The following is a 15,557-nucleotide window of genomic DNA, read 5'->3' on the forward strand; positions in this document are numbered from 1 at the left end:
TCCCCTCCTGTGTATCAGAAAATTTGTGTAAAATTGAAAACCAACACAATAGACCTTCTGAACACTAATTATTTCCTTTCTTCCCACATGATAAATAAACTCCCTCCCACCCAAGGCCTATGAAAGTCTCTCCCATCACAGAAGCACCGTGACATCAGCATCTCATCACGTGACTCAGGACCACACAGAGGAGGCTCCTAGAGAGCATCTGTGCTGTGAAGCCGTCTGAGCTCAGGTCCTTGTGGGCTGAGGCAGTTTCCTGCACCACAAGCCCTGGATGTGGATACAGTGGAGGACAGACACAGGGCAACTTGTAGAACCATTTTTTAATATGAATCTTGTTGGGAGAGACCCCGCACAGTGAGCAGAAGGTCCTTGACCTGAGTCCCTAAGGCATGTGAAAACACACGCGTCTCAGAAGAAAACCTCTGAGTGACCGGACTGGTGTTGAGTGCCTGGAAATTGACCTGTGTAGAGTCATGCCTCAGTATTCCACAGCCAAAAACCAATTAGGAGCAAAACTCTCTGCTCTAGCTAATGAGCAATCAGATGACGTATAGGAGTTGACCACCTGGCACTTAAAATTCAGGAGTAGGCAGATATCAGTAGCAAAGTAAAATAGTTAATCATTGAAGCTGTCACTCTATGGTACGCTTTGATGTTATGCCTAATGCACCCTGAGAAAGTATATAACGAGCACGAAGACAATAAAGATTCACTGCAGGCTGGACATGACAGTCCCCCGTGTCTGATTTCCCTCCCCGTCGTGTCCCAGGTCCAGGACTCACCAGAAGTCCACAAGTGGCGCCAGAACAGGGACCTGAAGGGAACCTACCACTAAAGTGACGAGGTGACGATGGTGGCGGTGAAAGTTTGCAAAAGGTGGTGAGTAAACAAGGGGAAAATACAGCATGGGGCTCTCTTCTCGTCTTTCTACTTTCGCTTCTTTGTGGAAACATTTATTAGCTGAAAAGGGAGCAAAAGTCCCACTCTCTCAAATTCTTGACTATTTATAGGTTGTTACCGAATATAATCCTTGGTTTCCTGATACTAGTACTTTTGATATAGAAACTAGAGAACAAATAAGAAATAAGGTGACATGGTCTTATAAATGGAAGAAGAAATGCTTCAAGCATTTCCTGTTAATTATTTGGCAAGGAGGCCAGGTTTCTCCCTGCTAGAATTTTGCCATTTGTTCTTTTTAAGAAAAATAAAAAAGATATTTCTAAATAATAGTATTCAAAGTTCATTCACAATTGTTAAAGTGGTAGAAAAATGGTTAAATATGACTATATGATACTATATGACTATAATATGACTAAAAGGTTTTTATTAAAATAGAATAAACCCACTGTGGCGGACAGGTGGCGGCTGCCCCTGGTCTCAACAAGCAGCTGCCTGAACTTTTTCTCTGGTGTTGGGATCACTGGCAGGTCTCCACTGCCTTCCTGTTGTGGGGGACTGGACTTTCCTTTTGTCTATCTTAAAAAACTATTTGGTTCATTCTACGAAAAAACTTCTATTTCACTGTGTTTTTCTGATTTAAAGTCTAGATTGTCTAAGGTAAAAACTGCTGAGTTACTTTGGACTTGCTAGCAAGCTATACAGAATGCTTATTGGTTGAATAAGAGCTTTTAAATTTACTTTTTGGACCTGTAAAAGGTTAAGCTTCTTGTTAAAACTAATATACCTGGTAAAATATAAAGTGTTAATACAGCTAAATTCTAAACCTCAGATTTTGATAAAAGCCTAAAAATGGACAGACTGTAAAAATTTACCTATTCTCCTGCCCTCAGATAATAGTGTTCTTTTTTGTCTTAAAAATATGCTTGTTCTTGGACCTCCCCGGTGGTGCAGCGGTTGAGCTCTGGGTTGCAAAGCTGCCCGCAGACTCTGCGGTGCCGGTTCGATCCCTGGCTGCTCCCCAGCCACCGGAGGAGGGTCCCACATGGCGCGCAGACTTCTCCTGCCGCCTGCTGCTCCCCGCAGCAGTTCACTTCGGTCCTTCTGCCTGCTCTGCATCCTGCTCTGGCTCTGGTGAATTCTCTCACCCTCCTGTGCTTCTGACTGTACCCAGTGCTTGTATAAATAAATAAATAAATAAATCTTAAAAAAAAAATTTCTTATCTAAAAAGTTAGTAAAAACTGCTGTGACTGTTGTGGTCTCGAGCTCAAGGTCTGTGGTAATAATTAAGATTAAACACTTATTCTATGTAAAGTTTTTAGATTTTAACTCATTAAAAACCTTCTTAATATAAAAGTGTATAGAAAAAATTTGGTAAAGGAGAATTTTTTTTAAGATTTATTTATTTATTTATACAAGTACTGGGTACAGTCAGAAGCGTGGGAGGGTGAGAGAATTCACCAGAGCCAAAGTGGGGCGCAGAACAGGCAGACCAACGAAGTACACTGCTGAGGGCAGCAACGGGCAGCAGGAGGGGTCTAAGCGCCATGTGGGACCATCGCCCAGCGGCCGGGAACTGAACTGGCTCTGCAGAGGCTGCGGGCAGCTTCACAACCCAGTGCTCAACCGCTGTGCCACCGGGGAGGCCCGGTAAAAGAGAATATTAAACATAAATAAAAAGCTAAGGCATCTGAAAAACTAGGTTGTTTGAGATGTTTTATAAAGGTTCTTTTACTATTTTAAAGAAATTTTTTTTCCTATTTTTTTTTCTGGCCTTAAAATACTAATGTAAATTCTCTGTGCACAGTTTCTTTAAAGCCAGACTCACTCTTAAAAATACAAGTTTAAAATATGGTTTATCTAAAAGAGTTGTTATAAAACTAAAATTAAATCATTAACAGGTTTCTCAGTGTCTTCACAAATATTGATAAAATAACTATCTCTTAAAATATATACACCTGGCCAAAATTTTAAATGTATATCAAGAGATCTCTGTGTCTGTTTGTGTCTGTCTTTGTGTTTTGTTTTGTTTTGTTTTTTATCTCTGGAGGACTAACTATAAACGGCGCCTATATAAATTCTCATAGAAACAAATCTTGAGATCGAGATCAAAAAAATTTTTGATAAACAAGAACTAGTTCAAAGTTTATGATATAATACAAAGCATATATGCCTTAAAGTTATGTTAAGTATTAATAATTTACTTTGTTTAAATGTGTTTATTTTAAAAGAAATTTCTGGTATAAAAGGTACTTTTGTCTTTCCTGCTGTAAGTGAAAAATGTACATAGTATCTATATGTTGCTTTGATTTTTTTTTGTTTTTATTAATTTGCCTAATACTTGTTTAATTATTAGCCAGCCTAGAAAAACCTTGGCATGTGCCATTGTTTTATTAACAGCTGTGCAAAATGGAATTCCAGTCATAACAGAAACTAAAGTTACAACTAAACTTTCAGGTGTACTTTTTGCACCTATTTGTGAAAGCTGAAAATTCTAATGTCATATTACCTTGTGTGTTCACGTTTAAGTCATCCAGTCCAAAGAGATGACATAATTATAATGTATGATAATGCCTGACTGCTAACAAAAGATGTGACAATCCTAAATCAATGTAAAGTGAAATGTGTGTTTACAAAGAAAAAAATATATTAAAAATAGATATTTTAATGGTCCTAAAAGTAAAGTAATGAGTGTTAAAGCAAATGTTGAAGAGCTAAAAAAGAAATTAAAAAAAAAAAAGAGTTAAAAGTAACAAAGCTAAGGAAAGTGTTAAAGATATGAGAAAGGAATTTTAGGAAAAGAAATTTTGTATACTCAAATTATTTATATTATTTTAGTGTTTTGGGAACACATCAGCTGAAATAATTTTTGGTTAATATAATGGGTTGTTTCAAAATATGTACTTATAAACTAGCACTGAGTATAATCTTGGCTCTTGTCTGGGTTAATGATATTGGGTACATAAATGACTTTTTTTTTTAGATTTGTTTATGTATTTGTTTATTTATTTATTTTTAATTATTTTTTTAATAGAGGCATGTTTTATTTATTTATTTGTTTGTTTGTTTGTTTTGTTTATACATGCACTGGGTACAGTCAGAATCGCAGGAGGGTGAGAGAATTCACCAGAGCCAGAGCGGGGAGCAGAGCAGGCAGAAGGACCGAAGTACACTGCTGAGGGGAGCAGCAGGCGGCAGGAGAGGTCTGCGTGCTATTTGGGACTCTCCTCCGGTGGCCGGGGAGCAGCCGGGGATTGAAGCGGCACTGTAGAGGCTGGGGGCAGCTTTGCAACCCAGCGCTCAACCACTGCGCCACCGGGGAGGCCCTGTTTATTTATTTTATATAACAACCGGGGTACAGACCAGATGTGTGGGAGGTGAGAGGATTCACCAGAGACAGAGCAGTGAACAGAACAGGCAGACTAACGAAATACACTGCTGAGGGCAGCAGCGGGCGCGACAGGAGAGGTCTGCCGCCCAATTGGGACCCTCACCAGCTGGCCGGGATCGAACCATCGCTGCAAAGGCTACGGACAGCTTCACAGTGTGGTGCTCAACGGGCTGCGCCACCAGGGGAGGCCCCATAAAAGTCTTTTAGTGTCTGAAGAATTACTAAGGTTTTTGAGATGAAAATTAAAGGTTATGATTTGACTGTCAATATTATACTTAGGGTCGAAACTTTCATGGAGATAAATATGGTTGTTGTTGCTGTTTTCTAATATTTATGACAAAGCTTCCCAAAAAAACTAAATTAAAGTAAAATTTGTTAGCCTGTCATTTGATCGATTAAAGGAAATTTTGTGGAATCTTAGTAGAGCTTCAGAGACACTCCACAAAATTTCTTCTTTTCCTCCTGGGAAAGGCACTAGATAAATTTGTCCTATATGGTATACTTAATAAAGTTATGCTAAAAGGGAAGCATTGTCACTTGGGAAAATGGTAAAACTCTGATATGTACAAAAATGTTAACATTGGTTTTCTAAAACAAAATCTTTCAGTACCTCTTATGTACGTAAATTGTCAATGGTTATCGTTGCCTTGCAATATTATATACTTCAATGGTTTGATGTCTGCAGAAATTGTTTCTAAAAAAAAATATGAAGAAGGACCTCCCCGGTGGTGCAGCGGTTGAGCTCTGGGTTGCGAAGCTGCCTGCGGCCTATGCGGTGCCGGTTCGATCCCCGGCTGCTCCCTGGCCACCAGAGGAGGGTCCCACATGGCGCACAGGCCTCTCCTGCCGCCCGCTGCTCCCCTCAGCAGTGTACTTCGGTCCTTCTGCCTGCTCTGCTCCCTGCTCTGGCTCTGGTGAATTCTCTCACCCTCCCGCGCTTCTGACTGTACCCAGTGCATGTATAAACAAAACAAACAAACAAACAATTAAATGAATAAATAAAACATGCCTGTATTAAAAAAAAATACGAAGAAAAGGCCTCAATTGATTCAAATTGATACAACTTTTGATTTTTACTGTTTCAGCTAACTTGTATTTACATTTTGTGTAGCTTTGAGTAAAATTCTTCCAGGGAGTTGACCTAGAGCTGAACCAATAAGTAGAAAAACTAGTTTTGTTTGTAGGGTTTCGGAGACCTCCAAAAATAATTAAAAAGCTTGCCTCCATCGACAGGACTGGCCAACCCGAAAAAAGAAAAAACCCCGGTGGAGTCTGGTGAGACCAACTTTGTTTTTAAAGCCTGTATGGACTGGATTTTAAGAGTTCACTCTGATCCTATGTGGAGTATTTTAGCAAAGCCAGCAAAAATTGCTGTTTGGTTATTCTGTCTGTGATTTTATGCAAAAATAGGTAAATTGGTCTAAAAGTAAATTTAGTTCACAAATATTTTACGTACTGTTAGATAAAATTGGGATCACGGTAGAAAAATTCTCCTTCTTACTGGTGTTCCTTACAACCCTCGCGGCCAAGCCATTGTTGAATGCTCTCACCATAACTTAAAAACACTGCTTTCCTCTTTAACTATAAACAGAAAAGGGGTACATGGAGGATGGCATCGATGGATACAAGAAACCCTGTTATCAGCTCTTTTTACTTTAAATTTTCTGAATTTACCACAGGGGGGTAAAAGTGCAGCAATAAACATTTTGCTACTCAACCAGCACGTAGCATGCAAGAACCAGTATGGGTAAAAACCCCAGGAACAAATGTGTGGGAAGCGGGGGTCATGATTTTAAAGGGAAAAGGCTATGCTTCTGTCATTCTAGATGGATCCTCCGAAACAATATGGACACCTCTTCCGCTCATCCTGCCCGGGATCCCGGCCCTCCAAGAGACTGCCCCAGACTCCAGACGAAATCACCATGGGAGACCCTCCAGCGTCTCCTCAGCCACTTCTGTGGGAGACACAGAAGCCATTAATCCAGAGCAGGGCCCGTCTTTTGTTATAAAGAAAAAGAAGGTCACCAATAGTCCTGTTGCTCCCATTGCATGGGGCAGTGTCAAGGCACTCAGCAACCACGGTGAATGGTGAATGAGTTCTCCGCAAACAGGGAGCTCCAATAACCCGGGAAAATATGTTCCTTGCTATGGTGGCAGTCATCACTTGTGCCTCTGCCGTAGGTGCCAACTAAACACATGTATATTTGGCATGTATTCCATATCCCCCATTGTTACAGGTGGTAGAAAGGGGGCACATTGGGCCTGTCGATTTCGCCAACGACACTCAACATATGCCTGGGCCATGGTCAAAAGAGGAATCTTCTCGTCCTGATGAGGAGGAGCGTAGTTTTGATTTTACCTTAGGATATGAACACCTTCCCCTGTGTTGGTGTACACCTTGCACACCCATTGCCCCACAGACCTGGGTTAATACTGCTCCTCCTATTAAAATCGATGATCAATCAGGCTCGCAGGTTCATACGCTTATGGATATGTATGTTGCTCTTTCTTTTAATTTTACTGAAGTGAACACAATGTCCAAGGCACGAGGTAATAAGCTGGTTTGTCGACAAATTTCATATAAGAATTATACATATTCCCCTACTTTTTGGAATCAGTGCCATGGATTAAAAGGAAAATTGTTAAATTCAGGGAATTATACTTTTGTTGATTGGGGACCTCATGGGAAGTTTTTGACTCTGGTGAATCCTCTCATCCCAAGCATGTCTGGCCTGCACCCCAGCTCTTGTATGCATAATAAATAAATCTTTAGAAAAATGCTTTGTTAGCATACATTGGTTATTAATATTCTAAAGTAAAGAAGTAATAACATCTTTTTGAAAGGTTTTATTCCAGTAAAGTAAATTTTTAAAGCTATAACCCACATAAAAAAATTATACGTGGGATCCGTAATAATTTGTGAGACTGTAGAGACATCCTGAAAGAAAAATGTTTGAGAATCGCTGACCCAGTTCCTGGGCCTGGATTCAGGGAGGCAACAGTGTGACAAAGGTCTTGGTGCAGGAGAGGAGGGATCTCGGGTGTGGTTCCCAAGGTCTCAGTCTCCAGGGCGCTGGAAGGTGACTGTCAGGGCTTCCTCCTGTCCCCAGTTTCACGTCTCACAACCTGTGTCGGGTCCTCCTTCCTGGATACTGGTGACTCACCCCAGGGCTCATCCCCATTGCCTGGAGGGCTCCAGAGCAGCCAATCAGCAGCCCCGCGGCTCCCGTTCCAAAGCCCCCACCCACCCGCCGGGACTCCGTCTCCCCAGCCCGGGTGGGGGCACGTCCTGGGGGATGGGGGGCGCAGCCCTCCTGCTCCTGCTCGCGGTGGCCGCGGCCCCGAGGGAGACCCGGGCGGGTGAGTGCGGGTCGGGAGGGGACAGGGCGCTCCCAGAGGCGGGAGCGAGGGCGCGGGCGGGCGTGGGAAAGGCGCGACCTCGCCGCCGCCCTAGTTGTCCCCCCACCTCGGCCCCGCCCCGTCCTGGCCCCTTTCCGTCCCCCGAGACCCCAGCCTCCTCTGGCCCCCCGAGTCCCGGCCATTTCGTCCCGCAGCCGCTTTTCACTCTCACTCGTCTTTCACCCACTTTCTGTCTCGTGGGCGCCCCCTGGGACTCGAGCCCCGAAGGGGAAGGGGAGAAGAATATCCCGGGTCTCCCCTCCCGCCCCCAGGCCCCCACTCCCTGAGGTTTTTCCACACCGCGATGTCCCGGCCCGGCCTCGGGGAGCCCCGCTTCATCTCCGTGGGCTACGTGGACGACACGCAGTTCGACCGCTTCGACAGCGACTCCCCGGGCCAGAGCTTGGAGTCCCTGACGCCCTGGGCAAAGCAGGTGGAGCAGGAGAAGCAGGAGGAGCGGGTCGAGGACACACTGATCCTAAGGGGCCACGCACTGTGGTACCGAGAGCAGCTGCACATCTTGCGCGGCCTCTACAACCAGAGCGAGACCGGTGAGCTGGTGCGGGTCCGGGCCGGGTCAGCACCCCCATCCCCACGGACGGGGGTCGCTCAGGGTCTCCCCCTCCAGGCTTCTCTGCAATTGCCCGGGAACAGCCCACGGGACTTTCACCCCGTTTCATTCTGGACAGGCTCTCACACCTTCCAGAGGATGTCTGGCTGCGACGTGGGGCCCGACGGGCGCCTCCTCCGCGGGTACAGACAGTTCGCCTACGATGGCGCTGATTACATCGCCCTGAACCCGGACCTGCGCTCCTGGACTGCAGCGGACACGGCCGCTCAGATCACCCGGCGCCAGTGGGAGGCCCAGGGTGAGGCAGAGAGATTCAGGAACTATTTGGAGGGCAGGTACTTGACGTTGCTGCACACATGCCTGAAGTACGGGAAGGAGACTCTGCAGCGCACGGGTAAGAGGGGCCTGGAGGCTCCCGGTCCCCCCCTGCCTGGAGTCACTGCGGGAAATGAGTCCTCTCTCTAGTCCCGAGAGGGGGGCTCCCCTGGGTTTCATGTTCTGCACTAGAGAGACTCCCAGAGACTCCGGCTTCTCCTGAAGGACAGTGAAGGGATCCCGTCTCTCCTGAGAAAGACAGACAGTCCCTGACACCACACGTCACCGGGTCCTTTTGACCAGGGGCCTGTTTGAGAACCACGAGTTTCTCTCTCAGTCTTGTTTCTGGTCTGAGAACATTTTCAGTTATGTGATTCCTGCTTTTCTGTGTCATTCACCTTCCACCCAGGTCAGGAATAAAAAGTCTGTGTTCCACTCCCTCTGCTTCATCCTACCCTGGGTTTACATCCTCATTCTAGAACTTTCTAAGGAATAGGAGAATCTCACAGATTCCCCAGATTAGCCTGTTTTTTACATTTTATGCTTCTAGCTGTTACAGGGCAAACCCCAATATAAAATGGGGTTTCCTGACTGTGGTCCTCACCTGCGCACTTAAAGGTGACGTATGAATGCTAAACTGCAGACACACACAAAAGGTTGATAAAAGGTTTATTTACACAGGGAGGGGAAATGGGAAATGAATAACTCAGGGAGAAAAAGAGGGAGATAAGTTCGTAAATACGTCCTACCCGTTCCGCTGACCTGGGATTCCAGTGACCCACAGAGGTGGCGAAAACCTTGCACGCCTCGTGGCCAAGCCAGACGCTCCTGGCCACATGACCAGTTAAATACCCAAAGGGAGAGCCTAGTTGCTTAACTCCACCCTCGGGTCCTCCCAACCTTCCCTTTGGTGATCGTGGGTTTTGTAGTTCCCATTGTCGTGGGGGTGGAGTCCACAAAGCCTGTATGGAGTTTGCTCAGGACATCCTTCACCCCTGTCATTCCTGCCACACCAGTTGTCTTGTCCATTGTGAGGATGGTCTCACGAGGATTCCTCAGTGTCCATGGAGGAAACACAAAGTGAGTTTTCTGATTTACCACCTCAGATCCCCCAAGGACACGTGTGACCCACCACCCCACCTCTGAGTTTGAGGTAACCCTGAGGTGCTGGGCCCTGGGCTTCTACCCTGCGGACATCACCCTGACCTGGCAGCGAAATGGGGAGGACCTGACCCAGAAGATGGAGCTGGTGGAGACCAGGCCTGGAGGAGATGGAACCTTCCAGAAGTGGGCAGCTGTGGTGGTGCCTTTTGGAGAGGAGCAGAGATACACGTGCCACGTGCAGCATGAAGGTCTGCTGGAGCCCCAAGTCCTGAGATGGGGTAAGGAGGAGGATGTGGGCAGTGAGGTTGTTCTCAGGGCCATCAGGAGCCCTTCTGGAGCCCTTCAGAGGGTCAGGATAAGGTCTGGAGCTCAGGGTATGATCTTCCCTTCCCTTCCAGTGCCCCCTTCTCAGTCCTCCATCCTCACTGTGGGCATCATTGCTGGCCTGGTTCTCCTTGGAGCTGTGCTCACTGGAGCTGCGGTGGCTGCAGCTGTGATGTGGAGGAAGAAGCACTCAGGTAGGGAAGGGAGTGGGGGATCTTGTCCACTGGGGGCTTTCATGTCCCAATGAGAACTTGCCCTGCCTGGTTAATGGGAAGTACCATCCACACACATGTGTGTTGCCCAGAGGGCATTTGGTCCAGTCCCCCCTCGCCTCCTTTCTTCATTTTTCTCAGTCCTGACCTGGGTCTTTAGTCCCAGTTCTGAAAACTTCCTGTTGTGCAGGATTAAAAGATTCCTTTAGATCTTCTGATCTGACTGCTCCCTGGTCTCCCATGATGCTTCTTCCCACAGGAGGACAAGGAGGAAGCTCCACTGAGGCCTCAGGTAAGTGTGGATCAGGGGTTTGATCCCTGAGCCCCTGGGGACAGTGTAAATGGACTCCATGGAGGAGTCACTCTCATCAGTCCCTCCTGTGATCTCATCTCTGACCAGGTTCTGTTTTGTTCTCAACCAGGCAGCGACAGTGCCTAGGGCTCTGATGTGTCTCTCAGCCCCTAAAGATCTTTTGCAATGAACCTGATGAGGCTCCTGTTGTGCACACCGTGGACAGCAGGGTGATGGTGTCACTGTTGTTCTTAACTGTGATATTGAGCATTTGTTCATATTTTTATTTTTCTATGTCTACATAAGCTGCTATGTCTATAAATAATAATAAATAAAATATAATAAATGAAAGATTTATTTATTCATGCATACAAGAACTGGGGTACAGGCCAGATGCACGGGAGGTGATAAGATTCACCAAAGACAGAGTGGGGAAAAGAACAGGCAGACTGATGAAATACACTGCTGAGGGGAGCAGCGGCAGAGGTCTGCTGCACCATGTGGGATTCTCGCCCGCCGGCCGGGATCTAACCTACTCTGCAGAGGCTGCGGACAGCCTCACAGTGCTGTGCTCAACCACCAGTGCCACCAAGGGAGGCCTGGAAGTCAATTTTTTTTTTTTGCTATATTTATAACACTGTTTTTTTGTCCTTATTAAAATTGGGTTATATCTTGCTGATTATTGAGTTTTAAGCATTATTTGTAAATTCTTGATACAGTCCTTTATCACTTTAGTAATATGCAAATGTTTCCCCCCACTCTGTGACTGAACTCCTTTACTGGCATGAAAACAAGCATTATTGTCCAGACAGAAGCATGGATATATTTTTTTAGAAAAGAAAAGATAAATTGCTAATTGGTTTTGAGCAGATACTGTCTGACTGGGATGTTGGGTAAATGCCCAGCGAAACAGGGTTGGCCCAAAGCAGGCCCACTGGGCCCGAACGCCTGCCACAAGGGTAAGGCACCTACTGGTAGAGACCCATGGGACAGGGGCAGGAGGGGCCAGGCAAGTCTGAAGGAAAAGAGCAAAATCAAAATCCACATCAAGACAACAGCTGCCATTGTCAGCGTCTCCATGGGACTCTCACCCAAGTCTTTGTCTCTTTCATGTGTCTCTTTCTGTGTCCCCAATTCCCTGGCACAAGTCCAAGCCTGAGGAACAAGCCTGGCTGCTTCTTCACATGTCTCTCTGCTCCATCTGCCTCCTCCAGTCTTCTTTCCTCATCTCAATCCACGTTTTTCTCCTCTTCCTTAGCTTCTCATCCCTGCTCAGCCCCACATTTCCTTGGGTGGGGCGGTAACCTGGAACCTCTCTTTTCAATGGATAGCACATTGGTCCTGCCCCAATGGAAAACAAATGAAGTTTCCTCAAAATATTCAAAATAGACCTGTCCCATGGTCAAGCATTCCATTCCTTGGTATTTATCCAAAGAACGTAAAATGCTAATTCCGAGGAATATGTGCCTCCTCTGGTCACTGCAGCACTGTCTACCATAATCAAGCAATGGAGACTACATAAGTACCCAACGGCAGGTGAGGGGATAAAGAACACAAACCGTATACACAATGGAATACTACTCAGCCTTGAAAAAGAAAAATACTGACTTTGCAACAAGGATAGATGTGGATGGGATTATGTTAAGTGAAATAAGTTTGAAGGAGAAAGTTAAATACTGGATGATTTCATTCATATGTGGAATATAAAGAAACAAAGCAGGCACAGGTGAAACTAAACCAAAACAAACTCTAGAAATATGACTGTGGAATTGAAGGTATGGGGTGGGGGTAAGAGCGGGAAACAGGTAGGAAGAGGGCCCAGTGAACTATGGTGAAGACTGTGGGTGCCCTTATGGTAGGCGTGATGTGGTAACAAACATCTGAAGAGGGGTGACCCTGGGCCTCTGAACACATACAGTGTGTAAAGCAATGTTACCTCAACTGAATAATACAATGAGGGGAAAAGGAAACGAAAAAAGCAAATTGTCTCCTCCAGCAGTCACTGACCTCAGGACTTTGCCTTCGCCTCCTCACTGTCATGCAGGCTGAGGGGCTGGTTTCCCACAAGGTCAGAGGCAGGAGGTGCAGGGACTCCTGGGGTTGTTCAGACCCCGCTGAGTAGAGACACTGCAGAGAGGGCAGCTCTGAGGGGACCAGAGACAGAGGGTCAGAGTAACCCCAGTGCTGAGTGAGGGTCTGGTTCCCAAGGAGAGGGGAGTGTGTGTGTGTGTGTGTGTGTGTGTGTGTGTGTAACAAGAATGACAGGATATACAACACAAGATGATGGGAAGACAATTAACATCAAGCCCCAGAATAAATGAATTGAAATCGCACACAGAGTAAAGAGTGTCAGAACAATACCTCAGTAAATGCGGTTCCGTGGAGAAGAAGTTTCCAAGCAGTTTCCAAAAGGCATTGGACCTGAAGAAGAGGCTGAGGTTTAGAAATATCTCATGGTTGGCCTGAGGTGTAAGGAGATGGGCAGGACCCCTGCTCCAGGCCCCTGCTAGGATGTGGTGGTAACTTCACCCCTGACAGCTCCCTCCCCCAGTCGCCAATGTTCATCTCCAGTCCCCTACGTTCATCTTCTTTGGAGTCACCATTGAAAACCCATGGGCCTCAAAATGAGGTTGTTCCATGAGCTTCAGCTACTTTCTCTCTAGACCAGAGCTGGAGGGAGCCACACAGGGGGAGGAAGGAGTGTGTGTCCCCCACTGGCCTGGCCCAGGGGCAGGATTAGGCCAAGTCACCCCAGTTCCTGAGCTGAGCCTTTGTCCACAGTCCAGGAAGGGAGGGAGAGATGGAGCAGGGTCTGTCAGGTGTTGGGCAACACCACTCTGATAAAGAAACGGGAGTCGGGGAGCAGGCTACATGATGCAGGATGCTGCGAAAGAGCAAGATCCTGGCCATTTTTATTGCTAGAATAATCATACAGGTTCAGTTACATGGGGTAGGAGGACAAGGAGGAAAGGGTGGGTGAAATAAGGAATGTCATCTTGGGCTTCAGGGGGACAGGAGTCTGCTGACCAGATAATTCTTATCTGCTTGATGATCAAGTGTTGGAATCGAAACCAGACCCCAGACCCTGGACCATGGGCCTAATCTTATCAACAAGGCGGTCCCCTGGTCAGCTTCTGGGCTCCCTTGTCCCATCTCGTGATGCATCGCCTTCCCAGGGTGATCAAGCTTTCTCTCTCGAAAGATTTGAAAGGCACCTTGTAAGGTCTGGCTCCCGTGACTGAGTGACCGGGCAGTCCTGACCTTGTGCAGGAATGCAGAACTGCAGGTCACACAAAGGGCAGCTGAACAGGCTGCTCAAGTTTAGAGGACCCACCAGGGTCTCCCTCAGCTCCTAGGGGAAGATGTAATGTTAAAGGGGCGAACTGACGTTTCTTTCTCATTCTGGGGCTCTCCCGTCTCCCCAGCGCAACCCTCCATGTGCAGCAGGGAGAGGATGTCAGGTCAAACCCAGGCTGCTTCCCCCACGCCTCTCCCCACTAGTGTTCAGGATGCATCTGCTTGTCCGCATGGCCACGCTGGAGGAGAGCACGGAAAGGTAAGTATCATTATGATATTTGCTACCGGGATTGGAGGGAAGTTTTTTTTTTTTTTTTTTTTTTTTTTTACAATAAAAGTTCTTTTATTTGGGTTGTTGCTGTAACAAGGCTGTGCAATTAGAAAAACACCTGGGAGAAGGAGAAAGTGTTGAATTGAGTTTTCATAATGCAACAAAAAAAAAAAAAAGGGGGGGGAGTCAACAATGAAAATAAGAGAAACATTTGCATGAATTATTCAGTTTAACCCACGACACCCTGTGAGTTGTCAGATACCATGATCCCAGCGTAACTAATGACTGTGGGGAGTGAGACTCAGAAGCGCAGCCCAGGCCACACATTGGGCGGCCCAGGGTTCTGACCACCCAGGAACCCTGCTGTGGCAGCTGCAGTGAGGAAGGGTCTCCGAGCTGAGGGGGCTGAGGCCTCAGTGTGGTCACATCCACTGGAAACATCCAGAGTGAGGGTTGGGTCCTCTTAGTGATGGGCACCCACTACCTGCCCAGGCGCCCTTCTACTGACAAGTCAAATTAAAAAAACATTCCTCCTGATGTTGCTCTGGTGCTGGAGGCAGGTGAGGTGGGAGAGAAAGTGGAGGTGATGCCAGGCCCTGTGAGCCCTCCCTGCCTGGTGTGGGGAGCAGAGAAGGCAGCTGAGGGTCCAGTTTGAGAAAGGCCTGGGGCGCCGTGGGGAGCAGAGACTGGAGAGGGTGAGAGTGTGCGGGGCAGGGAGGAGGCTCCTGCGGTCTGACCAGGGCAGGTGTGGTCACCTCCTCCCTAAGCGTCTCCTCTGCCCTCCCTTGTTCAACTTCCTCACCCACCTTGCAGGACAGTCATGGCCTTGGGGTCCCTACTGGACCCCTCCTGGAAGAAGTGACCTGCAGCATCTGCCTGGAGACAAGAGGCCCCTGGGAGCATCTCCTGTGTCCACAGCTTCTGCCAGGCCTGCTCTCAGCTGAGTGACTCTCTGACCCGCCGAGGTCACTGTGTGCTGTCCATGCTGCCAGGAGCCACCACAAGAGGGGACAGCAGGTTCAGTTTTATTCTGGTCAGTTTGTCCTCTGGGAGCAGACTTGCCCAGGGGTCATTTTCCTGCTTTTACATTTAATCTGGATCCCTGCAGCCTGGTGCAAGTGGTGGGGTATGACCAGCTTTGCTGAGGCCCGCTTTAGCAGCAAGCCTTGACAGAAGCCACGGGGAGAGAGGCCCATGGCATTCTAGGCCCAAACTCAGCATGTGGACTGTGGGTCTCCCTGAGCTCTGGCAGCGTTGGCCTGGGCTGTGCTGTGGCAGGTGGGAGACCGGCCTGGTGGGCTGTGATAGAGGGGTGCCTGCTCTGGGTGCTCAGGTGAGCATCTGGCCCTGCTGAAGCCCACACCCACTGTGATCCCTGATGCTGCGAGGAGAGGGGACCTTACTGCGTGCAGCCTATGGGCCTGTTTGATGCCATCTGAGTGACAGCAGCCTGCACTCCAGGGTGAGACTATCTGAC

The 15,557-nt window shown here is 47.4% G+C and overlaps 1 protein-coding gene and 1 long non-coding RNA gene across 3 annotated transcripts; both read left to right on the plus strand.

Annotated features, from left to right (window-relative positions):
• The first annotated feature begins 671 nt into the window (after nt 1–671).
• Nucleotides 672–7,077, plus strand: LOC129146307 (uncharacterized). The gene is made up of 3 exons (XR_008552869.1): nt 672–885; nt 5,529–5,570; nt 6,122–7,077. It is a non-coding gene; the product is annotated as an uncharacterized LOC129146307 (long non-coding RNA).
• A 273-nt stretch (nt 7,078–7,350) lies between these two features.
• Nucleotides 7,351–10,822, plus strand: LOC119252067 (patr class I histocompatibility antigen, A-2 alpha chain-like). Of its 2 annotated transcripts, none has more exons than XM_054698187.1 (7): nt 7,351–7,655; nt 7,967–8,245; nt 8,384–8,659; nt 9,687–9,962; nt 10,083–10,202; nt 10,411–10,512; nt 10,643–10,822. In XM_054698187.1, the coding sequence occupies exons 1-7, from the start codon at nt 7,592–7,594 to the stop codon at nt 10,657–10,659; spliced, it is 1,134 nt and encodes a 377-aa protein (XP_054554162.1). In that variant the 5' UTR covers nt 7,351–7,591; the 3' UTR covers nt 10,660–10,822. The 2 variants fall into 2 exon arrangements, with proteins under 2 accessions (XP_054554162.1, XP_037375179.1); XM_037519282.2 differs by having other exon boundaries at nt 10,480–10,512.
• Nucleotides 10,823–15,557: the final 4,735 nt, after the last annotated feature.

The sequence above is a fragment of the Talpa occidentalis genome, unplaced genomic scaffold (genome assembly GCF_014898055.3).
Source record: "Talpa occidentalis isolate TD23 unplaced genomic scaffold, MPIMG_talOcc4v2.1 talOcc4.2, whole genome shotgun sequence".
In the NCBI taxonomy this organism is placed as follows: Eukaryota; Metazoa; Chordata; class Mammalia; order Eulipotyphla; family Talpidae; genus Talpa; species Talpa occidentalis.

What these genes read in the sequence shown, in the direction of transcription:
- LOC119252067 (XM_054698187.1), top strand. Translation starts at nt 7,592, where the DNA reads ATGGGGGGCGCAGCCCTCCTGCTCCTGCTCGCGGTGGCCGCGGCCCCG. An exon ending in GGAGACTCTGCAGCGCACGG is followed by an intron (nt 8,660 to 9,686) that starts GTAAGAGGGGCC and finishes TTACCACCTCAG; the next exon opens with ATCCCCCAAGGACACGTGTG. An exon ending in GTGGAGGAAGAAGCACTCAG is followed by an intron (nt 10,203 to 10,410) that starts GTAGGGAAGGGA and finishes CCTGTTGTGCAG; the next exon opens with GATTAAAAGATTCCTTTAGA.